Genomic DNA, 26,060 nt, shown 5'->3' on the forward strand with positions numbered 1-26,060 from the left:
GACTTTCATTTACAGCATCAACATTGTTAGGTCATGACGTACAGAGCAGTCACTTTCAACTTCATCAAGTTAAGAAAACAGTCTCTTCAGTTTAAATACTGGTTTTAAAATGCCAATAATAGTAATAAAAGAGGTGTAGCTGGACATTGTAGCACACGCCTCTAGTCCCAGCACTTGGGAGGCAGAGGCAGGTGGATTTCTGAACTGGAGGCCAGCCTGGTCTACAGAGCAAGTTCCAGGACAGCCAGGACTACATAGAAAAACCCTGTCTTTTAAAAAAAAAAAAAAAAAAAAAAAAAAAAAAGGAAGAAAAAAAGTGCAAATAAAACCATCTAGCAGCATTATCTGTTGGATTTTTAGGAAAGACCAATTCATAGCCCTCATGTGGGTTGGGCTTATTCAAAATTATCCATTTAAAGACAAAGAGGTAATCACTATAACATGTATAAATAGTCATAAAGTTGTTTTTTATAGTCTACCATACAAGTGTTTTCTGCAAATAAAATTAATTTTCCTTTAAAAAGTGAAGGTTGTTTACTATTTGGCCTTTGGTTCCGATGCTTAAGAATCCTAAAATAACAAAAATCACCTCATTTCCTCAAACCCCAAAAGAACCCTGAAGCTCCCCAAAGCTGGTAGACTTTGGCAACATGCACCAGCTCCTCCCAAGTGTCAAAGAAGTAGCAGTGGTCTCCAGAAGCCTTCCCAGGACCAGGCCTCAGCACTCATTGATTGGCTTTAGCATGTTTTACATCAACACAAAAGTGCTTCACCATTCAATGATACATTTAAAATTTTGCATCAAAATTTTAAAAATTACACTACTAGGCAAGTGTCTTTTCAAGAATTCCTTGTTTCTGAGGTCTTTCTTTTTGCCCTGGCTGCTGCAGAGATTAAGCGACCCTGCCTTTAGGGGGCCATCTATAGGTCAGCACCTTGCTTACACGCCCTCCGTTCACTGCCACTGCCTGGACAACCTGGTAATCTGAAGCAACAATGCATGTTAAAACAAAAACAAAATAAAAACCCCAAAATAATAACAACAAAAAACTGAATTAAAAAGGAAAAACATATATTTCAACAGTAAAACGGGCACAAGAAACATCTTTTTGTTGTTAGAGGGGCAAGTAAGCACTCAGCTTTCTCCTTAACAGTGTTCAGACCTTTACAAAGTGACTCCAGACAGCCACGGAGCCTTGTCATAAACTAGATGTTAACTTACGCCCAGCACTACATTAGTGGTTAGTCAAGTCTGGTATGCAAATAAAGTAATGACATTAGGGACATTATGCCGAGACACACTGTAACAAACATTCATATAAAAAAGTAAACTCCACGGAAGTGAACTGTGGTTTTCCCCTTGGTTTGGACAACAAATGTTTTATACATTAAAGTCATGGTAGTGTTTGCATTACACGTGCTGTGTCACAAAGAAACTCAAAGTGCTATTTCAAACCCACAGAAGACATTCTCAGAATGGTGGTGTGTGACATGATGCTGTGCATGAATATGCCCCTAAATGGAAGACACATGAAACTCTCACTTCCATAAGAAAAGAAGTGCTACATTTTATGACAACACAAATCTGTCACTTCCATTTTCAATTAAAGCACTTCCTTGTTGGTCTGGTAGCAGTGATCAGACCAGAGCCACAGAAAGAACCTTTTGTATCAGTGAAGGTTACCACAGACTCTAAGGCAGGAATTGGAACAAGCTTATTAACTAGAATGCAAAGACATTAAATCTTCCCCAAACTTCATATAGCACACTGCCATTATGGTAAAATGGGAGATCAATCACCCATTTTCTATTAGTTGGCCAGCCTGTAGTAGTTAAAAATAATAATTTAAAAAAATAAAATAAAATAAAGCAGGAGCTATTCGAAATATCTAATTCAAAGTAAACGAATTTTGTATCTGCTGACTTCGAACACAACCCATAGCAACCACCTGCCCCAAGTTATATACGCATAGACCCAGCATTTCTCCAACGACAGAAGGACATGGCCTGGGCCAAGCATGTGGGTCCTGGGCAGCTGCCATTTCAGCATCCCTGTGTCAGTTCTACCTTCCTCAGGTACCCCACACAAAACACACTTCCCAAAATTAAAGATGCATTCAGAACAAGTCCAATTCCCATTCTGTTTAGTGTTTAGTTTGGAAATGCTTCTAATCGTTAAGTCTTAAAGGATGCTATTTGACTTCTACCGTGCACAGTTAATGCCACTCACTTCCTCCTTCCACCTCCCTCAACCTTCGGCTTCCCCACCAGCACTTCTCTCATCCCTCCTGAACACTTCTCTTCCCTGGACTTTCTGCTACTTAATCTGCTTCCCAAGAACACGCAAGTGGTCAAACTATGACCATCTCATCAATGACTTATTAGTCTCGTTTGTTCCACCCTGATAGTAAGTGGGCCCCCTTTTTCCACTCTAAAAGAAGCCCAGCTGCGCTTGCTTCCCACAAGAGAACCGCAGCCCCAGGGTCCAAGGGACATCCCTAACAAGGGGCCTGACATGTAACCTTCCTAAATGTGCATTTCACACTCGGACAAGCCAATGAAGTATATATATTTCTTTTAAAAGTTCATCTCCCCTACCCAAAAAAACTGATAGCATGTGCTGTATCAGAAAAATCCTGGTCTTATCAGATGAATATACATAGTTATTTGGTCATTTGACATATGCACTTTTAAAGGAGGATCAGGCTTCATTTTCTGTTGAAGAGTTTGTTACCATGGAGTCTGGCTTTCGAGTCATTCTATCCAGTTCTTCCTGAACGTTTGACAACACAGTCTTTTGTCCTTAAAAAAAAAAAAAAAGGGAACAAAAGAGAGAGCAGCGTGAGAAAAGATTTTTTCCCCCACAAGGCAGAGTTTCTCTGTGTATCTCTGGCTGTTCTGGAAATTACTCTGTAGACCAGGCTGGCCTTAAATTCACATAGATCCGCCTACCTCTGCCTCCCAAGTGCTGAGATTAAGGCCATGCGCCACCACTGCCTGGCTCTGCTGGAGAAAATTTTTAAAAAGCAGCATTTAAAATCATACAGACAGCCTTTAACCCCAGCACTAAGGAGGCACAGAGTGGCAGATCTCAAAGTTCAAAGCCAGTTTGGTCTATAGAGATAGTTTCAAGACAGCTGGAGTGACGGAGAAACTTTGTCTTGAAAATTTAAAGACAAAATCATACAGACTCTGCCACTATTTGTATTGACAACATTCTCAAAGAAGAGAAAGCCTTCTCACCAAGGGCAAGGAGACAGTTCTAACCTTGTTAATGCCAGTGTCACAGGCCTATGTTCCTCCAGTTATGCAGCGGTAGGGGAGTACTTTCCCCATCATCTCCCTGGAGGCCATCACTAAGTTTCAGGCATGTGGTAAACTTTCTTCCCAGACAGGCACTCAGCTTTTATTTCTAGCTGCAACACCTCAGACTGACTAATGGGCTGATGATGTAGCTTTGGCAAAGTATTTGCATTACTGAAAGATAAAACCAAATAAACTCACAAAATCACTTAGCTTAAACTGACTCACATGGAAGTACCATGTTTTATGATGAGACTGAGGTTGGGCAGTTCAATCTTGCACAAAGCTGGTGCTCCAATTACTGTTGTCAAATAATGTCTGGGAGCCGGGCGGTGGTGGCACATGCCTTTAATCCCAGCACTTGGGAGGCAGAGGCAGGCGGATCTCTGTGAGTTTGAGACCAGCCTGGTCTACAAGAGCTAGTTCCAGGACAGGCTCCAAAACCATAGAGAAACCCTGTCTCGAAAAACCAAAAAAAAAAAAAAAAAAAAAAAAAAGAAATGTCTGGGGCCTGGACAATGACCTCTATTTCTGGTAAGGGGCAAATACTACATCAAGGCTGAGGCCTAGATCAGATTCTTGAGTCTCTATGAAGTTATAAGTTGTTGGAGGCCCAGACTACCCCAAGGACAAAATAACCTTCTAATGTTCTCTTCTATTTTGAAAAAATTGATAAAAAACAAATTAACACACGCTGAATATGCCCTTTATATGTGGGGTGCAGTGATGCATGCTTACTTACAGTCCTAGTAAGAGGATCCAGAGTTTGAGGCAGCACAGGCTTGTCTCTAAATATACAAAAGCAAGTCTAAAACATACTCTACTGGTTGTCAGTAATCATCAACTCCTGGGTTTGACTGTTGGCCTCACAGAAAGGAAATAAATGGCCTCTAGCTTAAGAAAGTATGTGATTCCCAAGGACTCCACCATTTTATTTCAGAAACCTCCAAGACTAGCTTTTCCTACCAACCTACATGGAAGGACAGATGGCTGGGTCGCCACAGAGAGAACCTGCAACGAGACAAGTGTGTAGGTACACAGGCTCTCTGTAAGATCAGGGGCAGTGGAACAAATGAAATGATTTCTCTCTCTCTCTCTCTCTCTCTCTCTCTCTCTCTCTCTCTCTCTCTCTCTCTCTCTCTCTCTCAACACTTGCATGCCTGGTGCTTAAGGAGCTCAGAAGAGGATGTGAGATCCTCTGGAACCAGAGTTAAGGATGATTGTGGACCACTATGTGGGTACTGAGAACCTGACTCCTCTGCAAGAACAGCAAATGATCTTAACACTGAGCCATCTCTCCAGCTCAAGCAAATAAAAACTTTTCAAGTATCATATAAAATTAAGTAAATGTCAATAGCATACTCTACAACGACCTCCAGTGTAACGAGTTTCCAGATCAAGGGCACAGGCACAACTTAGACCTTATGCTGATTTACTCAATAGCCAGAATGTACATTAAATCACACTTTAAATGTAAATGTGCCAGGGAAGTCTGCACAGCATAAAAAGCCAACATAAAGCTTAGTTCTGTTCACTGCTGGTCAGAACACTGGAGGCCTGCAGGCTGGCGGAGACAACCACTGCCATCCACCTCACCCCGTCAGCACTGTCCAGATGAGGCCCCTACCTGACTTCTTGGCTGTGCTCTGCACTCCACCAGCACTAGGACTTCCAGGAGAGCCTGTTTTTTTACTCAGCAGACTATTGAAGAAGCTGGCCAATACCCCTTCACTTGCTGCATTATCTAAGAAAACACAAAAGAAAAACATAACAAAATATCACTCAAACTGAAGACTTCACAGAAGATGTAGTTCTTAGATTAAAATTAAGCATCCGTGGCCATCACTTTCCTAGCTGAGCACATTCACGTGTCACTGTTACTTGAGGCTAACTGGGCAGTGATGAGATTACCAATGAAAACATGTTGACACTTCCCACCTTTGAGGGATCTCTGTGTCCTTAGTATAGTGCTTTTTAGTTTTATAATTTCATAGGACTCACAGCCTGTTATGAAACACTCATTTTCTAGTAAAACATGTTCACCAAACAGGCAAGAATTTGCAGAATTTTGTTCTGATGGTTTACTGTAGCAATATCTTTGGGTATCAATAAGCACCGGGATAACACCTTAGTCTAATTTGGTGAGAACAAAAGAAAAAAAGTCGCCAATTCATAAATAGTATTAATAATTTTTTTTAAATTTAAATATTTATTTATTATGTATACAGTATTTTGTCTGTGTGTATGCCTGCAGGCCAGAGGAGGGCACCAGACTTCATTACAAATGGTTGTGAACCACCATGTGGTTGCTGGGAATTAAACTCAGGACCTTTGGAAGAGCAGGCAATGCTCTTAACCACTGAGCCATCTTTCCAGCCCTATTAATAAAAATTTAAGAAATAAAACTCTACATATTGTTCAGGGACTTCCTAAATTACATTCTTTTCTGAAGGTACCTGCAGGGTCTGAGGTCTTACACAATGTCAGGTGAACACGACTAACCTTGCTGGGAAGTAACAGCCTTGCTGGAAGACAAGAGCCCAGTGTTCCTAATCCCATGAGAGCCCCAGCTACTATTATAGTAAATCCTTTGGGCCAAGGATTAAAATCTTCCCCCAAACAGCATACATACTTTTGATGTTTGGATCTGGTTTCTTTACTGATGTTCCTGGGGATGTGCTTGGCACACTAGCTGGTCCACCCCGACCCTGGGTCCTTGGAGAACCAGAGGGTCCTCTGGCAGGAGATTCCTAAGTCCAAAACCAGCCCATGTCACACATAAATATAAAAATAACAAAAAAAAAAACCCACAAATTTCATCATCAAAACATTTTTGCATGTCTAGAGTAGCGTAGTGGAGGTCTGCTCGCAGCTCAGTCCCTTTCTATGCCTCAGTCTCCTGAGACAAGAGCTTAAAGCGTCCTTGTTCTCAGCTGTAGTCCTTCATCAAGCATTTCTAAGACTACTGCATTTCTGGCTGTGGGTCTTTGGGAGACCAATTCACTTTAATTTATAAAAGCCCACATAAACATAAACTGTTACAAATAATGGTGTGAAGTTAGAAGGCACCCACAACACCAGGCCATGACCCTCTGTTTGGTGTAAGGTACTCACGGAGGTTCTTGTGGGCGTGGCAGGCTGCTTGGCAAGGAATGACTGCAAAGAGAGGGACAAACTGGCCATTAACCAAGGCCTGTAGCATGAACTGAGGTCTGGAGAAGGGTTGACTCCTATGACCGTACTACAGGACGACAATAGAGTCATGTTTTACACTATAAATGCAAAATAACCTAAGCCAGTATTCGTAAATGATGAAGACACCCCCAGTAACCAGTCTGGAAGCTAAGGAAATAAACAGGCCATAGAAAAGGGAAAGAGTTGGGAAGAAACTGCCAAAAACTAACCTGAACAAACCATTAGGAGAGGGTGACATGTCTAATAATTTGGGTCAAAGAGAAATGTTAAGGGACTGGAGAGATGGCTCAGAGGTTAAGAGCATTGCCTGCTCTTCCAAAGATCCTGAATTCAGTTCCCAGCAACCACATGGTGGCTCACAACCATCTGTAATGAGATCTGGTGCCCTCTTCTGGCCTGCAGGCATACATGCAGACAGAACACTGTATACATAATAAATAAATGAAATTAAGAAAAAAAGAACACACTGTATGTATGCATGAAAAATTTTTAAAAATAAAATGTTATATTAACTGTCACTTTGGGGCTGAGGATGTAACTCAGTTGGTAGAGTATGTGCCTAGCATGCAAGAAGCTGAGTTAGGTTCCCGGCACTGCATAAAGCCAGGCATGGAGACATATGTCTGTTATTCCAGCACTTGAGAGTTAGAGGCAGGGTTCAATGCCATCCTTGGCTAGATAGTTCAAGATCAACCAGGAATATATGAGAACTTTTCCTTAAAAACAAAACAAAACAATAAAACAAGTTGGGCAGTAGTGGTACACAGCCTTTAATCCCAGCACTCAGGAGGCAAAGACACATAGATCTCAAGGATAGCTTGGTCTATAAGAGAGTTCCAAGGCAGGATCCAAAAGCTACAGAGAAACACAGTTTTGGGGGGGGGGAACAAACCCCCAAAACATAAAAACAGCCTCCCCCCCAAACCAAGCCCAAACCAATATTCAAAACAAAAAAGTTAACAGCTTGGAAAATTACTCTCCTTATCTACAAAAATGTATATTATTTGCTTTTATACACTATGAGAAAAAAGGAAGCGAAGTCAGGCCACTTGGTAAATTGTCAATTCAAGAAGTAAGCCAGCAAATCTTCCCAGAGCAAACAGGACACATAAAACATACTAATCCCATCCCTGCAGGATAGTGTACAATGAAGGCAGGCATCATGAGGCAGCTGCTCCAATCCCTTCCCCATAGAAAAAGTAGGGAATGAGGAAACCTCGTCTTAACCTCCATGCTGTGCCAGCTCTCGATCACATACGGCCCCAAGCCCCCTCCAGAAAGGGCATTCCATGCAAGAGAAGGCATCTTACCTGTTGTTTCATGAGAAACACCTGCTCATCCTCTGCTGCCAACTCTTTGTCGTGGACCAGCTGTGAAACAATGCATATTTGTGGCCACAAGCAACAAAAATTCTCAAATGACTGTCAAAATTCTTGCTACAAAAATCTTGGTCCAGGTCTCCACATGGGTTTGGGGGATCTTTCTTAAGACCGTAGTTACATTTTTCTAACTGGGTACAGACCCTCTCCCAGAACTAGTCAGGGTATGTAGCCAATTCATGTTCTTAAATCTGGTAGGTCCTAAACAGTACCTCCCAGATCATAGTCTTCAAGAGCCCCAGAGGGAGGGGGTCTAGCAAAAATAATCCAGAAGAGACAGGAGCACTGTGGGACTTGACAGGAAATGCAGCCATAATTGACATGGTCATACTCTCACTCACACTTCTTATCAACAGATCTCATTTTCATGATGCAAAACCACCTAAGTAAGGTCTTGAAGAGACTGACTAAGGTACCTTTCTCACAGGAGGCTTTACAATAAAATCTTCGTATGCATCTTCTGGCTTCACGGTTGTAAAATTTTCATGTAAAATAGCTATTTTCTTTTCATTATCCCAGCCTGCAGGTCTAAAGACAAGGAGGCACAGGTTAGCCTGCTCTGCCTGAGATTGCCTTCCCATATATATCTGAAAGACATTTCAGATTAAAAGAAACTCCTGGGTAAAGTCCTTTCTCACGTCTCTACATCTAGAGGTGTTGTCAGTGTCTTGTAGCTTTGGGTACATACCAAGACGCACAGCAGGCATATCTCATCAAATCAATGTGACACATCCTACTCCCGGGACTCAGGGATACTAGATGTAAGGCGCCAGTGTGAGACACTGCCCCAGTGAAGGTTTCAGGAGCCAGCCCTGTTTAGAACAATGCACAAAGGAAGGCGGTCTAGAGAGGGCTGTCACTCCTGGGTTTGGGCTCTGCTCTTGCATTTTGTCCCTCTTGAGGACACTTCTTTATAACAATTATCTTAGGGACAGCTCATTAATTTTTCTGGCATGGAAGATGTGCCTTGAAGCCAAAGAAGAAATCATGGCCTCTATCTATTCTGGGCTCCCCACAAGAGACACAAGGAGACCTTAGGTTCCCATGTGGATGTTGTAGAGATTAACATCACAAGCAGAAGGTACGAGGTTTGATGAGTGTTCCCATTCTACTCTCTTAAATGTAGCACCACACAGTTCTACATGACACAATTCTGAGGTCAAGAAGCTCTAGATAAAAATACACCAAAACCACCGACTGTTCTCATAACCCTCTCTTGCCAAACACCTAACCCAAGAGGGTGCCAATCCAGGGTGCTTCTCCCAAACTGTCTTGTAGACTTTACTAATTCCTACATAGGCAACTACCAACAGACACAACAGTAACAAGGGACTGGACAAAGATGAGATGACACATGCAGCCTCCAGAGCAATGAGATGCTTCTCCATCACACACGAGCCCTAAATCCAACCAGAATCCCAGCTCCTTAGGATGATGTTATTAGGAACGAAGTGATTACAGAAGCATGCCATTCATTAAGTTTCTGCTTTAGTGCCTGACTCTGCTGGGGGATTCTTCAGAGCCAGAGTAGAAACAATGTGAGCGAGACTCTCTTCAAACACACAGGAGGTAGCCTGTTTAGTTTCCGAGAAGCACCTGGCTCTTGTACAGATCCTTTCACGAATGTCCTGGCCCCTTCCTTCTGGTCTGCCTGAGACAGTCCACTCACTTTGGCAGCAGACCTTTCTGGCCCCACTACACTAGCCCACTGCTGCCCCCCTCCTCTTCAGTATATGTCTGTCTCTGTGTGATAACAGGGACATGTAGCATTCATGTCTGTGTCCCCAACAGAGAACCTGGCTACCTAAGAGGTGCTGTGTAAAGCTTGCTGATAGACAAATGTAACTGTCAAGTCCAGAAGGCAGGAAAATGTTACATCAATCTGCTAATCTAAGACCACAGCACTGTCATATGCGTATATGGCAATATGATTCTCTAGTTAGAAAAAAGACACCAACTCAAGAAAACAGGCTGGTTAAGTCTCTGGCACAATGACCAATCCCAGGGGCTTGCAAAATGCAAATTCCAGAAAGTACATAGCAGAGTTTAACCACACTGACAGGGATACTGAGAAGGGGCTTGCAATCACCCTGGCAACAGCAGTCATGAAGTGCTTTTACACAAGCCACTGAGGATCCACAGAAAGCTCTATACTGTGAGTCTCTCCCCAGGCAATGCTTCACCAGAACTGACAGTAAGTATACAAAATGGCTTGCTTACATTCTGACTACCTTCTTTCAATGAAGGAATGCAGCTCCTCTGACTACACCACCCAATTCCCTTAAACCGTGAGTGAGCCCAGAAGGAGCAGAGAGGGTCAGGTTGAGCCCAGGCACTCTCAGACAGAAGCACTACACTGAAAAGGCATGACATAAGTAGCAAATGCACTATAGAGAGAAGGGCTTAGACGCCATCACCTCCAAAGCACTCACATAAAAACTGCGTCCTTTTCCACAACTAAGGCGGGTATGGTAAAGTGGAAGCCATATGTTTTATGAACAATGTACTTATACAGCAAGTCAAGGTTTTTCTCTTCCTTCACTGAGGTGTAAATCAAAGCAGCTCCATCTTATCAATTTGCTTAAGGAAAACCAATTCATTGTGAGACAAAAACCAATCACACATATACATAATCCTTAAAGGGCTAGGTGATCTGTTGTTTATCCACATGCAAATGACAAAGCATGCAAAATTTAAAAACTAAAAAGGGACAGGAGCAGAGAAACCATAATAAATACTCCAAGCATGCAGAGGCTGTGTAGGATGCAGCTATTTTCCTTTAGCACTTAGACTGCTGTCATTTCTGAGCTTGCTTCCTAAGAAGCAAAATCAGTGGAACACCACCCTCAGCCTATACAGGTCCACAGATTGCTTCCCAGGCAGGTGCTCACAAAGGAATGAGTTTATCATTAAGCACACCTTCAAAGTCAGTGTCGACAAAGAGCTCAAAGGAGGCACTTGTCACTCGTACTCCAGGGTGTGGAAGTAAGATACCAACTACTGTTGGCTTTATACAGAAGGACTCAAAAGGCTGCTGACATGGTGTCTTTCTCCTGAGCGGCACAAAGACGGAAAACATCTGCAGTACCTAACCCAGTAACCACGCTGGTGACTCTACCTCTCTGCATAAGAGCAAAGTCTAACAGGATGTCTAAGTACAATCAATGTCATTTGGTCATAAAATAGTCACGTGTAAGTTTCTTAATACGAAAGCCTATCAAAAAGTACAGCCATAAAAACAAAGCAACTAAACTGGGCAGGGTAGCACATGCTTGTAATTCCAGCACTCAGGAAGCCAGGGAAGAAGATCACAAGTTCCAGGCCAGCCTGGGTGACATTGTATGACTGTCAAAAAAAAGTAATACTTAACAAAGTAACCAAAGACATGCTTCAGTTAGTATATGTAAAATTCCAACATAGGAAAAATATAAAACTAATGCAAAGTTTACAACTTTTTTCCCCATGGCAAAAACTATGCTGTGAGACAGGCACGATGGCTTAGTGTTTGATTGAGTAAAGGTGGTTGCTACCAAGTCTGATGACCTAAAGTTGACCTTGAACCCACATGATGTAAGGAGATAACCGATTCCCCAAGTTTTTCTCTGACCACCACACTCATGAGCCCCCTTCAAATAGTTAAGTGCAGTGAAAAAGAAAAAAGGACTACTCTGTGTTGAGGAAGGGCCCGATACAGCATCCCAAGGATACACTGGAGGCAGAATCTCCGCAGGTGTGACTGTATGAAGTCGAAGTGCTCGTCCCTATAATCATGCTCCTTCTCCAGGATGCTCACTGCGTCACACTGCAGGAGAGACAAAACCAAGAGGAACGTTAGCTCTCTGCTTTTCTGCCTGCTCAAAATAGAATAGGAATTTCTTCATAAATAACTGCACAGGTGACCAGGTACTAATTCAGGTACTAATAAGAGAAGAATAAAAGAACAAGAGAGTTCTCGTTTATCCTGGCCTCAGTTTACACACAAAGCAAAGATGTAATAAGCCTGATCACCTCATAATTGTTTTCAATAGGAAATAAAGTCACATTGGGAGAGAGGTCCTTTCACACTGCTGTGCACTGCACTTCACACTGCTGTGCACTGCACTTCACACTGCTGTGCACTGCACTTCACACTGCTGTGCACTGCACTTCACACTGCTGTGCACTGCACAACAACGTAGCTTTTACTTAGGAATAAAGCACTTTTGAAATCCAAAATGTTTTTAATTAAGCTACTTTCCCCTTGGGGCTGGAGAGATGGCTCAGAGGTTAAGAGCACTGTCTCCTCTTCCAGAGGATCCGGGTTCAAATTCCAGCATCCACATGGCAGCTCACAACTGTTTGTAACTCCAGTACCAGGGGATCTGACACCTTCACACCAATGCACATGAAATAAAGTTAAATAAATAATTTTTTAAAAAAAGCTACTTTCCCCTCATATATAGAAGACATACCTTCTCTAAAATTAAGCTTAATTTCTATTTCTACTTCATCATCCTATTTTCACTGTCAGTGTGGACCAGATGCACTGGCTTACAGACCCTTAAGAAAACTGCTTTCACTTAAGTTTGCCCATGAAGTCAAATAGGGCTTTCTGAACTAAGTGATGTCAAGTTTGCAGCAGCATTAAATGACAATATGTTCTACCCTGACACATTCAATGTACCTTAATGAATCCCGAATAAGCCCAATTCTCCCTCAAGAAGAAACTTCATCAAAGCTTCTGAAACTTTGAGATGCTGATTGTTCACTGGTCAAACCCAGCCAAACTTACAATTCCCTGGACGCACCTTTGTGCATACCACCAACACTGGGATCCCCAGGTTATGAGTCAGCACATTGTCACCCAGAGGGAGGGCAACACTGTCTTCATCTGAGCCTGAGGTCAGAGGCCCTCTTCTCTGTGGGGAACCCTGACAACCTTCTTCAGGCTCGATATAATCTTGAAAATCTTTCATAACTACAAAAAAAAAGAGAGAAAAATTACAGACACAAATAAAAACATACCATAGGTTTAAAAAATTAGGAAGAAAGGTAGTAAACAATTAAAAAAAAAAAAGCATTTATGCATGGCACAGGCTGCAGCTTTAGGGTCTAGGGATCATGAGGGTCTAGGGATCGTGATGCAAAGTGCCAGATTCTCATCTGGTGCCTCACATCTACTGAGCTGTGAACTACAAGAGCAGTAGAACTTCTTAACACCTTCAGTCTCATGTAATCCCTAAATAGGCTTTTAAAGTTCTGTTTTTAAAAATTGTACTATGACTCGATCTTGTGATTTTTCATGTGCTAGGCAAGCAGTCTACCACTGAGCCCTAGCCCAAATTTTTAAAGTTCTTAAGTTCATACTAGTTTCTATAATTAAAAAATACCAAGTGAAATAAAATGAAGAACACCACCACCAATAATTCCCTCACATATACTTTTCTCATGTGTCAAACATTTTTCTAAGTACGGATAGTTCAACTATTACTTCATTATCGGTGACCATTAAAAATCACGGTAACACATCTTGTCAGGATCTAATGAGAAAAGCTTACTGGATGTCTACAATCTGAATCCCAGAGCATTCCTTTCCATATAGCAGAGGCAAACAGAGATCATGTGACTGCACAGCACCAGCCACATTCCTCCTTGTGTCTACTCTTATGAACTTAGTCTTCAGGGGAACTTGAGTTACACATGTAGTGTGTACTGCCTATCTGTGCCTAACATAACTGAACCAACACGTCTGTTATTTTGGTTAAAGGGGGCCCCTGAGGGAGCTGGAGCAATGGCTCAGAGGACTGATTCAGCAGAGGACTCAGCTTCAGTTCCCAGCACCCATGTGGAAGCTCACAAACATCTGGAAGTCCAGTTTCAGGGAATCCAATAGCCTCTTCTGACCTCCATGAACACTAGGCATGGATGTAGTCTACATACACAAGTAGTCTACATACATGTGCAAGTAGAACACTCATAAAACAAGTCTTTACAAAAAGAAGAAGGGCACTGGTGGAGAAGCCAACGGCTGTAGCTGAAGACCTGAACCTATATGTGAACATGTATAGGTTCCAATGATGGGGCTTGATTTTGCTTTGTTTTGTATTTGAAAAGGGTCTCGCTATGTATCCCTGGCTGGCCCAGAACTCACCATATAGACCAGATTGGCTTTGAACTTGTAGCAATTGTCCTGTCTCTCCCTCTGACTCCTGAGTGTTAGAATTATAGCTGTGAGCCACCAAACCTAGATCTTCATGTGTTGGGACAAAGCCCCTCCAGGCTTAGGAGCCAATAGGCAGCTCTAATTTTCTAATAAACCCAACAGGACTGAAAAAGGCCTAAGGCCATTTATACTTTCACCAAAACCATGCAAAGTAAACGTAACCAAAGTATTGGGAGAGGAGAGGGAGGGAATGGAGAAATGACTGCTCTTCCAGAGCACCTGGGTTTGAATCCCAGCACCCACACAACTGACGACCACCTATAACTCCAGTTCAAAAGGATCTGATACCCTCTTCTGGTTTCCATGAGCACTGCACACATATGGTGCACAGAGACCATGCATGTAGAACATCCACACATAAAATAAGTAAATAAAGCACTATGGAAGGCCAAGAAATTATTTTTGTTGCTGCTTCATAACTGTAATTTTGTTACTATTATGATTCGTAATGTAAATAGCTGATACGCAAAATATCTGCTATTAGACCCCTGTGAAAGATTTGCTCAACCCCCAAAGGAGTTGCAACCCACAGGCTGAAAACTGTTGTTCTAAATGATTGAAAAATTGGACTATTTGTTGGGCATGGTGGCACGTCTTTAATCCCAGCACTACAGGGCAGAGGCAGGCAGATCTCTGTAAGTCCCAGGCCAGCTCCCAGGCCGGCTGAAGCTACAAATTGAGATCCATGTCTCAAAACAAAACAAAATAAAAACAAACCCTGGCTATTCAACAAGAGTAGGAAATTCACATATTTTAAATAGAACATTGTAGAAAACAGATTGGAAGACAGAAAATATACATAACATACAGAAAAATGAAGAAAGGTGGATTACAAAAAATGAGAACCATAATCCTGAATGTAAAATGTAGCTCAATGTAATACTTTCTCTACAGGCAGTGAAGCAGCCAACACTTCACCCCAGAAAACATTAAGGCCCAGTGTTGAAGGGAGTCCCCACTACTCTAGCTTCACTGCTGTGGTTTCCCCTCTTTCTACCTCACTGACCACTTGCTGCTGGATGCAGCACACCTTGGGGTGTGCAGGTAAGGGTGCTTCCAGACAATCTATGGTTTGTTTACAGTTTAGGAATAAAGAGATTCAGAGCATCTATGCTAGTCCACCCGTTCACAAAGGTAGGAAAGCTTTCACCACGTCTCCATATCACAATCCCTGCTCCTAGACTACATAAAAACAACAACAATAAAAACAAAGAGAAAACAAGCTGAGTACTAGTTAATATTCATTTTTGCCTACTGACTGCAGATGTATTGTGACCAACAACAGCCTTACATTCCTGACTCCATGCTCTCCTTCCTTGCCATGATGTGGTGTGGGAGGTCCTTCTGCATATGTGTTCCTTTTATTGGTTAACGAATAAAGAAACTGGCTTGGCCTGATATGGCAGAGTAGAGCTAAACAGGAAAAACTAAACTGAATGCTGGGGGAAAGAAGGTGGAGTCAAGAGAAGCCATGGAGATAGACACGCTGAAACTTTCCTGGTAAGCCACGACTTTATGGTAATACACAAATTAATGGAGATGGGTTAAATTAAGATACAAGAGTTAGCAAATAAGAAGCTAGAGCTAATGAGCCAGCAGTGATTTAAATAATATGGTTTCACACATATGTTATGATTGATGTTCCTCTAGGACTCCTTACAGTGAGAGTCAGGGATGTTTCTTATGCTTTCACTGTCTTTGGTGACCCTTTTCCTCCCACTGGGTTGCCTCGTTCAGCCTTGATATGAGGGTATGTGCCTAGTCATATTGCAACTTGCTATGCCATGTTTGGTTGATATCTCTGGGAGGCCGGCTTTTTTCTGAAGGAAAACAAAGGAAAAATGAATCTGAGGGAGAGGGAAAGTCAAAGGGAGGGGCTGGAAGGAGAAAAGGGAGGGGAAACTCAGTTGGGATATAATATATGAGAGAAGACTAAATAAACAAACTAACTAACTAACTAATATGGTTTCTGTGTGATTATTTCGGGGCTGAGCAGCTGGGAACAAACAAGCGGCCTCCTACAACAATGATAGACTGTATTCCCTCAAAGAGCCCCATCACCACCACCACCAGCCCCCCTCCCCGCAAAAGAAGAACCAACAACAAAAACCCTTCTTTACAATATCTTTGTCCTGTTGTCTCAGCAATAACAATAATTAGTCCACCACACCTACAAACAAGCATCTCCTTCTGGTGGCTCTAGGACTTGCTTCCCTTGGCCAGCTCTGGCTCCAGTGGCTGATCATAAAGCAGTTCCAATCTGACAGGCTGGGATGGAGGCTGGACTGTAAAGCAGTGTTTACTTGAAAATAATACTACAGGGGGTTGGAGAGATACTCAGGAGTTAAAAGCACATTTTACTCTTAAAAAGGATTGGAGTTCACTTCCCAGCACTGCCTAGCAACCTCCTTCAGGAGGCTCCAACACTTCTGCCGGAATCTGTATTTACATGAATAAATACTGTGCCCCTCCCCACATAATTGAAAATACAATATATCTTAATAAGAAAATAGTGAAGAGTCTAATTAATCTGGAAGGCAGCAGTCCTCTGAGGAAGAATATCAACAACTAACTATTTCCCTAAAAGTAAGCTAAAACCAGCGTGAACAGACACACCCCTTCAGCAGGCAGCACAGGCCTAGCTACCACTCCAAACATCAAAGACCAGGGACAGTAAAGCAGAGACCCTCAGACATAGACATGGTTCAGTAGTTGCTACATACCCTCCAGAATATACACATGTTCTCTCCTCTTCCCCTAACCCAACAGAACCCTGCTCAGAACACACAGAATTAAGACTTTTTCTGGACTGTCAGGGGGGTCAGCAGATCAAAGTGCTCCCTGTGAAACACTGAGGTCAACCCCTAGCACCTGTAGTGGAAGTCCTCCTGCATGTGCACGTGCACACACTGTAAATAACCAAGAAGACTCTGCTCTCATCCTCTTTAAGACAGGAGGCTCGTGCACCTCAGCATTGCCTTCCTGGAACACAGACAGGCTGCTAACGTTCTGGTTGTCAGGAGGAAAAGAACCACACCCTCAAAATGACAAAGCGGAAAGCACAGTGAGCCAGGGCTCTGGAGCTGTCTTCCCAGAGCTGCTCGCTCTTGGTCTCATCTTCAGGAGAAATAAACTCCAGTCTTGTTGAAGTCATTTTCCTCTCCAGGGTTCTGTCATATGTCGCTGAATCCAGTCTTCAATGGCACAGACACCAGTGACTAAGACCATTAAATTAATTCAGTGTCTCATTCCACAAGCTCTCCAAGAATAGGTATCCTGTCTACTGTGTCCCCAGCACCTACCATAACACCTAGTTTGTTCCTCATTTTCCTCATCTGAGAAAAAGCGGTACCCTTGGCCAATGTGGCTCTTTTTCTAGTTTCATAAATCTCTATAAGGTTATCAATTCAAGAAAATGTGCTCAGAGTACTGAAGTCTGTAGCACATTAGTTCACTAGTCTGGGTATGAATCTGTGTACAGTGATCTAGAAACAGCTTTTCAGCCTCAGAACTACTCTGCTGAGTTGTCTTTAACATCTCTGTTTTGCAAGAAAAGTAGGCATTATCGAAAAGGGTCAGTGGCTGGAGACAGATGAGCTGAACTGCATGATAATCACTATACCCACATACGGAAGAGCCAGGAAGCACACATGCAACAAAGGGAAGAATAAGGTGTTAAGCTGCCTGTTTTAGTTAATGATGGATAGGGACAAGATGAAGTGTGGGACAGGAAGACATGCAGTAGAAAATTCAATCTGAAAAGTACTATCAAACTCAGAACTCTCTTGCTAGTTAGTGTACAGATACTATGTTATGTGCCATGCTCCGGAGCCCTTGTCAATCCACCAAAGGGAGTGATGTCACCCTGTGGCACTAAGCCAGAGGCAGCCAAGCTTCCACTGGCCAAGACGCTGCGGCTGCCGGTTCCACTGCCTGCCCCTCCCGTTTCCCTGGCAAAGGGACAGAAGCTGATGTAACTGCACAGAAGCAAAGGAAGGAAAAACAAGCTTCTGAACCACATTTGAAAATCCACCAAACTTCCTTTAATTTGAAAGTTCTTTGTCCTCAGAAGGATTCATATGTCTTTAACCCTAAAATAACTTTTATTGTATTTTAATGACCCCTCCCACAAAAGCCAATTTTCCTATTCCTGAATGTAATCATATTTGTTAGATTCTAAAATGAACTAGTTGGAAATGAAAGAGTTCTCTTCTTTAGACTTTTATTAAACCCATCAACAAGGAGACATGGGATCTCTATGGGATTCAAGAAACGTGGGTTTGGGGTTTGGAAAAAAAATGTTCCCAAAGACTGTCCCTAGCTGGTGGTATTACTGAGTTATGTTTGGCTGGATGGAAACGGCACTGGATGGAAGCTCTCAGAGGATTCTGCAATATGCATTCGGCTGAATGGCTATTAGAAGAGGGACCAAGCGGAAGGAAGGAGGCACTGCAGACAGTACTTGACAGTTACCCTTTCCCCTTTACTCCACCCTTCTCTGCCTCCCTTCTGCAATGATAAGAAGGCCTCATCACAGGCCAAGAAACAGCCAAGTGACCATGAACTGAGACTTCTGAAAACATAGCCGAAACAAAACATTGATAATCTTTCAAGTTTCTTCTTTTCTTTTTCTTTCTTCCTTCCTTTCTCTTTTTAATAATAGGGTTTCTCTATATAGTTATAGCTGACCTGGAACTTGTTATGTAGATTAGTCTGGTCTTGAACTCACTGAGATCTGCTTCCCAAGTACTGGGATTAAAGGCACGTACCACGACACCCATCCATCCGTGTTTGTGTGTGCATACACTTGAATGCCTGACTATATATACACAATATGCATGCTAGTGACCAGATGCCCTGGAAACAGAAGTTACAGGAGGTTGTGAGCTACCTAATAAGGGTACTGGGAACTGAGACTGGGTCCCCTGCAAGAAGAGCAAGTACTCTTAACCACTAAATCACTTCTCCAGCCCTTCAAATTATTCTTGATAACTGAATTTCAATAACTGAAAAATATTTCAGAACAAAAGCAGATTCTATGCCAAGTAAACTCTCTTGGCTGAAAAAGAAAGTGGCCCCAATAATCCAAAGAGACTAGTAAATTTTACTCACATTTTCGTTCCAAATCCCTCATTTCCTCTGGTGGAATTTTCATCTTGTCAATGTGCTCACGTAGAACACTAGCCCATTTCTGTAGAGATTCCATTATAGTCCAAGGTCTAGACATGTCTGCAACAAAAATGGCCAGGGTCTCCGGCAAAGACTCAGCTGAAACTGCGAATTTCAGCAGACCTTTGTGGTAGAGGTCTCCATCTAAGATCCACACATTGCAGCGGGTGTGGTCTGCGGAGAGAAATGATGCACCCCATCACCTAACAATGCCTGTCTGCAGACAAGAACAGCAGCACTAGGGAGGGAAGGAATCCACACAGAAATCCCAGCCCAAGCAGGGTCTACCCAGCAGCCAACAAACCAGCCTACACAGAATCAACTGCCTAGACTTGTTAAAGTTTAGCCTCTAAGATTTCAGCAGATTCTAAGGAGCAGGAGTGAAAGGAATTTGCTTTCAGTAACAACCGAAGGACACTAACGTTTATTGATGAATTGTCTAAGTAATCTACTGTCCCAAGACACCAGCAATCTGGGAGGTGGTGAACAAGCTGACTAAACCCTTTTGTGTGGCACACTAAGCAGCTATAGTTATTAGAATAATAAGTCATCTACTCCAAGCATCTTTATCTTTTAGATATACATATAGAAATATTTACAGATGAAATGGTATTAATGTCTGAAACTGGAGAAAAAATAATCCAATGTGGACTACAGGGAGATCTTAAGATACAGCTGAAATAAAATGTACCAATAACTGGTAAGTGTGACAATTCAACTATAGAAGGTAATTCTCTAAATTTATAGGATATTTTTAGAAAATTTCATATATATACGTTCATATATATACATACATATCTATATGCATGTATATTCCTTAAAAATTATTTTTTCTATAAAAGTATCTTGAGAGAGGGAACTCCTAACATCAAAATTTTCATTTCATTAATTTCCTTTCCAACATATACTTTTAAAACCTACTTTTCTTTAGCTTCCTTGTTGATATAACCAAATTATTAGTATCTATAAAAATGTATTTTGATGAATTTGAACATAAAAGTATCCACATCTGTATTTACAACCTCTAAATTATGTTAAAATTTTAGACTTATTTTTATTATTTTTAATTCTATATAGGTGTGTGTGTGCCTACATGTAGTTATGTGCGCCAGAATACAGGTGCTCTCGGGCCAGAGGTCTTGGATCCCCTGAAGCTAGAGTTATAAACCACTATAAGCCACCCAACAGGGTGCTAGAAACTGAACTAACATAGTGCTGGAATGGGTCCTCTGGAAGAGTAGCAAGTGATCCATCTCTCCAGCTCTTATTTAAAAACTTTATAAGATACATTTAGAGTTACGTGTGCCCTTGAGAGAATAAGTGAAGGATATGTGTAGGTGCACACATCCACAGTGAAGTCAGAGGACTGCCTGTGGAGAGTCACTTCTTTCCTTCCATCAAGTGGGATCAAACTCAGGCTCCCTTGGCTGCAGGTAACTTTATCTGCTGAGCTACCTGACTGGTTCCAAAACTCCAGTATATTTTAGTTTGGGTCTGTGAACCAACTCCAGACATATGAGATTTATATGCCTACCCATCAGCAAGTATAGTTTCTTTTTTCGGCTTTCCTTGCCAGTGTCAACTATGCATCACTCACCCATTTGTGGGAATCACATATGCCACGCAGCATTAGACGGATATCTAACTGAGAGGCAGTGGTCCTTTGACATGGGATGTCCTACCACAACCCAGATATAACCAGAGACTATTTTCTTTAGCAGGTGATTATCTGTGAAGGGTGTACTTACAATCCAGTCATACCACACATTAAAAAGACTAGGGCTGAAAGATATATAATTAACCTCAGGCAAGGGCAACTCTTCCATCAGACAAGGACGCCCAAGTAAGTAGCTGAAAGAAAAGTTCTATAAATGCAGCAAGGAAAAAGGTCTAGTAGTGACCTGAAAGGAATCTGAAACAGATATCAGCATAAACTTCAACTCAAAGCCAACTAATGTGGTTATTGGGACGCTCTGTCCTGCAATGTGCCTCAGTATTGGAAAAAACAGAGGACACAGAGATTCAGAGCATCTACACCGGTCTGCCCTCTCTCCATGTCTCCAGTGATCCTATCCCACTCCCACACTCTGTCCACCTGCAAAATGTACCATCATCTTCCTCCTCATATGAGGAAATGGAAGTGAAGGGTGGTTAGGCTACCATAACTGGTGGCATTCTGAGCCAGTTCTGTCTGGCTCCCAAGCCCAAGGTCTTCCCACAAAAACCATAGCACCCTACAAAGGCAGGAAGCAAAAGATGCAAACATTCAAGGTCCCCTAGCTTGGTTTAGTGGCCTCACTCATGTAAGCATAGACAGCTGAGTCGAGACATACACTCAATGCCTGTTTTTCTGACAGAAGACAAGAAGCCTTGACACCAGGCCTACTTGCTGCATTCTTTTCAAGACCTTTAAGAAATGTTCAAAAAGACAAAGTCAAGGCAATGGGGCTAAAATCCCTGAGATCTAAATTAGCATATAAACATGCCCGAGCTTTAGGAAGAGCCCCTACCCGTGTCCTCTACTCAATAGCTTGGAGACAGCAGGATTGTAGTGCCAGAGGCTTTTTGGTTTATCTTCTTCAATTTAGGAATAAGAAAAGTAGGGTAGTTTTATAAAATCACCCTAACAACATGATCACTAGTATTTAAACAGGCAAAGGCAAATATAGAAAATGAGATTAATCAACACACTTCATCTTTAGACTATAGGCACTGATAACTATTCTACAGTCACTAAAAGATCTGACTGTAAAACCTGAAAAATTATAAAGGAGTTATTACGGAGTAGCATCTCTGAGAGTTCAAGGCCAACCTGGTCTATACAGTGAGTTTCAGGCCTGCCAAGACCATTATCGTAAGACCCTATCTCAAAAAAAACAAGACCAGACTAAAAGTGAATCAAGTCCTGCAAAGACAAACACTTCGCCATTCTCTTCAGCTCTAACAGAGCGCTGGGAAGGTCTAGGCATTAGGAGCCAGAGTGCTGCATGTCACTTTACAATGGAGTAACAGGTCACTTACCATCCCGGTCCTCATCGTGAACGCTGAGGTAAAGATACTCCAAGCCTCTTCCTTTTTTGCCGTGCTCTGCTCCTTGTAGTTTGGTCATGAGAGTTGTTTTACCAGAACCATCTTCTCCTACAAGTGACATTCACAAAAAGACAAAATGTACTGTGTGTCATGCTAGGCAAAGATGGCAAGTCATAACATCAACACAATAAGAAACGACTAAGACTCTGAAGCAAGCCTGCCACTAAGGCCTCAGCTCCCATCAACAAAGTAAATCTGCTCTAAGAGTGCCCAGGAGAGGCAAAGACAGCCAGCCCAAGATTCCAAAGAACCCTCTACTGCGTTTCTCTTAACGTCCCAAGGGAAGGAATAAGGCAAATCCACTAGCTCTAAGTTTCTAAGACAGACATTCAGAGAAGTGAACATCAAAGGTGGGACTAGTTTCTCACAAAATAAATCTTTACCACAGTAAAAGAAAGAACTCTTCGAAACACAACTAACCTCAAAAGTCTAGGAACACTGAACTAAAATTCTGATTCTGAGCCGGGTTTAATCCCAGCACTTGGGAGGCAGAGACAGGCAAATCTCTGAGTTCGAGGCCAGCCTGGTCTACACAGTGAATTCCAGAACTATCAGGGGTACACACACAGAGAAACCGTGTTTTGAAAATCCAACATACAAATCTGCTTCTGCCTCATAATCATAAAGTTTATAAATATTATTATAAATATTATTTACATGCATCTGATTTTGAAACATCTTCACAAGCACCCTAAAGGCTTGGAAGCTGGGGAAAAAGTAATTACTGACCTAAGCAAAACTCCTAAGTATAGTCTCAGTACCAAACGCTTTCTCATCTCCCTCGGACTATCTATATCCAACACCCTCCCACACACAATATCTCTACAGAACCACTATTACTAAAGACCCTTGGATTCATGCTGGCCACAACTCACCTAGACCATGGTGAGTGCGTGTCAGCCTCATTTCAGCACCTGCTCATTCTCATCTACCCAGCACTCTGCAGCCCGAGCTATTTCCCTAAAGCCCATATCTGGCTATAACCTACCACACAGGCCATTACCTGGATGAGACACTGGGAAACCACCAGGCGGTTATTTCCTAAAGGCTTGGGGAAGGGTACAGGAAGATAAAATCTGTGAAAAGCAGGAGCCTCAGGAAAGAACTAATCTATGTGCCTGCACCTAAACAGTTACCCTTCAAAACACCCGACTCCACAAGTTCTTTCAACACATCAAGCGGTGTGATGCACCCACAACAGTCTGCTCTTGACAGGAAAGATGCAGGGCAACCACGCACACATCTGCCTCCTGCTAGACTGGGATTCTTGCAGAGTGTCTAAGCTCGGCTGTGCTGTCCCATTGCTCAGCCCTCACCCCAACCCCAACAGCTTTGCGTGTGAACGCACCTAATCCCTCTCATTTGTATGAGATAACTGAAGCCAGAGAGGTTAAATGACTGATTTGGCAACCTAGCAGTGACCGCAGGAGTAATGCAAGAAAGTTCCTAGGGCTGACTCTCAAGGTCTGCTGCCTTTGGGGAGTCCCTTGTGCCTCTGCTCAACAGTCCACGAGGGCTGAAGAAAGGCTTCGAGACTTCTCAGTTCCCAGCACAGGTCACCTAGTTCCCCCATCTCCATCCAGCCTGAACATCCTCTTTTCCCTTTCTCTACACCCTCAACTTGGTGAGCACAAGACTAAGTGATGAAGATGATCAAGGCTGAAGGCTCAGCCAATGATTTGAAGGAATGCGCCACATCACTGGACTCCAAACGGACCTGCATTCTGGGGATCAGGAGAGGTGTGGGCTTGGAGACTCTCCGGCTGCCCTGCTAGAGTTCAGGGTAGCCTCCCCGGCCGGCCAGCAACAAGCAGGCAGTAAGGGTGGAGAAGGCAGGAACCTGTGGGAGGGGCACTGCCTGGCCCACCCCGGCGCCCCAGGGCAGTACCCGGCTGCTCACCGAACACCAGAATGTTCTTGCCGGACGGCAGCTTGGACCTGGAGCGGGTGGACACTTCGCTCAAGATCGAAGACCTGCGGCGACAATGACAAGAGTGGTCAGCGCGGGACCGCCCAGGACCGCTCGGCCCGTCAATGTCTGCCCACGGTACCGCCCGCTCCGGCCCACTCTCTGCCCGGCCACGCCACCCGTGGCTCTGTACATTCCTCACCATAGACTCTGGCCTTCCTCCTCTTCACTGGTTAGGTCGCCGGCGGCCGCCACCGCTGGCCCATTGGGGCCCAGCAGCAGCTTCTTCTCCACCCCCACCGGCGCCATCTTGCCAACTGCAGCCACAAAGAGGGCCCTCCCCCGGGCCGGTCGAGGACCCGCAAGGACCCCGGCCGGGCCGCGCCGCCCGCCCGCCAAACCGCAGAACCTTCGCTATCCAGCGCGTCCCGACGGGCCGGCGATGTCCGCGTGCGTCTGCGGGTGGGGGAAGCGCCGCAGCGAGGGAGGTTGCTCGGTCAGGCAGCAAGCCGGACAGCCTTACGCGGGAGGTGGAGCCGCGGGCCCCGCCCAACTGGATGCGCTAGGGCGACTCCTGCAGGCTTAGAAGGTGCAAGCCCAAGCTTTAGAAGACAGTCCCGTTTATGTCTCACCTTGTGTGTCACAAGCTACCCCATCGAATCCTGCTTAACTCTTAATAAGTGAAGTGAGGAAACTATAGCTCAGAAATATAAAAGGGCTGGGATATGGTCTACCATGAAAGACGCTCTAAAAACAACTCACTGGGCATGCCTGCCTGTCATCCTAGCAACGGGAATCTGGCAGTAGGGAAATCAGAAGTTCAAGGTCTTAGACTACATAGCAAGCAAGTTAAACTGAGCACAAGCTACGTGAGACAGTGCTTCAAAAAAAAATAATAATAAAGTTAAAATGGACTTGGCATGGTGGCACACGCCTTTAATTCCAGCCCTTGGGAGAGAGAGAGAGAGCCAGGTTCATCTTTGTAAATTTGAAGCCAGCCTGGTCTACATAGCAAGTTAAAGGCTAGCTAGGGCTAGCTAGTAAGACCTTGTCTGAAACACAGTCCCAAGACCCAGTGCTAGAACATCCCAGTCATGGTCATTATTCCTGAATTCTTATATAATGAATCTGGCATAATTCTCAAGATGTCTATTCATAGAATATCACAAAAATCCTCAATTGTTGTCTTTCATCTCCTCTGTAGACTACTAACTGTGAATAATTTTTTTTTTTTTTACCAGTTAACAATACTCTTGGCTTTGCTTCAAGTTTTTTTAAATGCTATCTTTTAGGGAGTCAACATTTGACAGCAGAACAATTGGCTGTAACTGCTTTCCTTCATTGGAGAAAGTAGTGGGGGAGAGACTGGATGTGAAAAGGTAAAGAAGAAATGTCGAACAGAAGTAGTGGGGAAGAAAAAGAAATGTTTGTGTTTATCAGAGGTAAATTAAGGTATGGTCTGGACCTGAGGGCTCTTACTGTTCTCTATGGAAGGAGGCTAACTTTACAAGCATTGATAAATACAAGGAAAAGTGGTATGACGGGAAAAGCAATCACCTAAGTGGGTTCCAGGTGTAAAGGATAGTGATTCTGGCTCTACCAAAAAACTTAGCAGCATAAATGACAGGACCCAACAAGGGCATACAATCTGCCATTTTGAATGTAAATTGGAAAAAGGAAAATGGGAGGGAAGTGCAGGCAATACTGGAAATCATACAAGGACAAGCAGTATGAGTTTTCACAGGACAGTAGAGTTGAAAACTCTGGGCCAATAAGCTTTAATCCCCACTACATGAAATTCTCTGTGACCAGT

At 43.2% G+C, this 26,060-nt stretch overlaps 1 protein-coding gene across 2 annotated transcripts; it reads right to left on the reverse strand.

Annotated features, from left to right (window-relative positions):
- Positions 1–1,051: 1,051 nt before the first annotated feature.
- On the reverse strand, positions 1,052–24,804 carry Dync1li2 (dynein cytoplasmic 1 light intermediate chain 2). Of its 2 annotated transcripts, XM_050143810.1 has the most exons (13): positions 24,450–24,789; positions 24,239–24,312; positions 22,270–22,386; positions 19,192–19,422; positions 12,665–12,834; positions 11,586–11,679; positions 10,310–10,445; positions 8,294–8,405; positions 7,809–7,868; positions 6,418–6,459; positions 5,936–6,053; positions 4,931–5,047; positions 1,052–2,802 (listed from the first exon to the last, which is right to left on the reverse strand). In XM_050143810.1, exons 1-13 carry the CDS (start codon positions 24,554–24,556, stop codon positions 2,702–2,704), a joined length of 1,479 nt encoding a protein of 492 aa, XP_049999767.1. In that variant the 5' UTR covers positions 24,557–24,789; the 3' UTR covers positions 1,052–2,701. The 2 variants fall into 2 exon arrangements, with proteins under 2 accessions (XP_049999767.1, XP_049999769.1); XM_050143812.1 differs by lacking the exon at positions 6,418–6,459 and having other exon boundaries at positions 24,450–24,804.
- Positions 24,805–26,060: the final 1,256 nt, after the last annotated feature.

The sequence above is a fragment of the Alexandromys fortis genome, unplaced genomic scaffold, assembly GCF_014885135.2.
Source record: "Alexandromys fortis isolate MF-2015 unplaced genomic scaffold, M_Fortis_MF-2015_v1.1 scaffold_1, whole genome shotgun sequence".
Classification (NCBI taxonomy): Eukaryota; Metazoa; Chordata; class Mammalia; order Rodentia; family Cricetidae; genus Alexandromys; species Alexandromys fortis.

Excerpts from the sequence above, each read along its gene's own strand:
- Dync1li2 (XM_050143810.1), bottom strand. The coding sequence starts at position 24,556 with ATGGCGCCGGTGGGGGTGGAGAAGAAGCTGCTGCTGGGCCCCAATGGG. Across the intron at positions 12,835-19,191 it reads GAGGGATTTGGAACGAAAAT|TTATGAAAGATTTTCAAGAT; the intron begins GTGAGTAAAATT and ends TTTTTTTTGTAG. Across the intron at positions 7,869-8,293 it reads TAAAGCCTCCTGTGAGAAAG|CTGGTCCACGACAAAGAGTT; the intron begins GTACCTTAGTCA and ends ATTGTTTCACAG.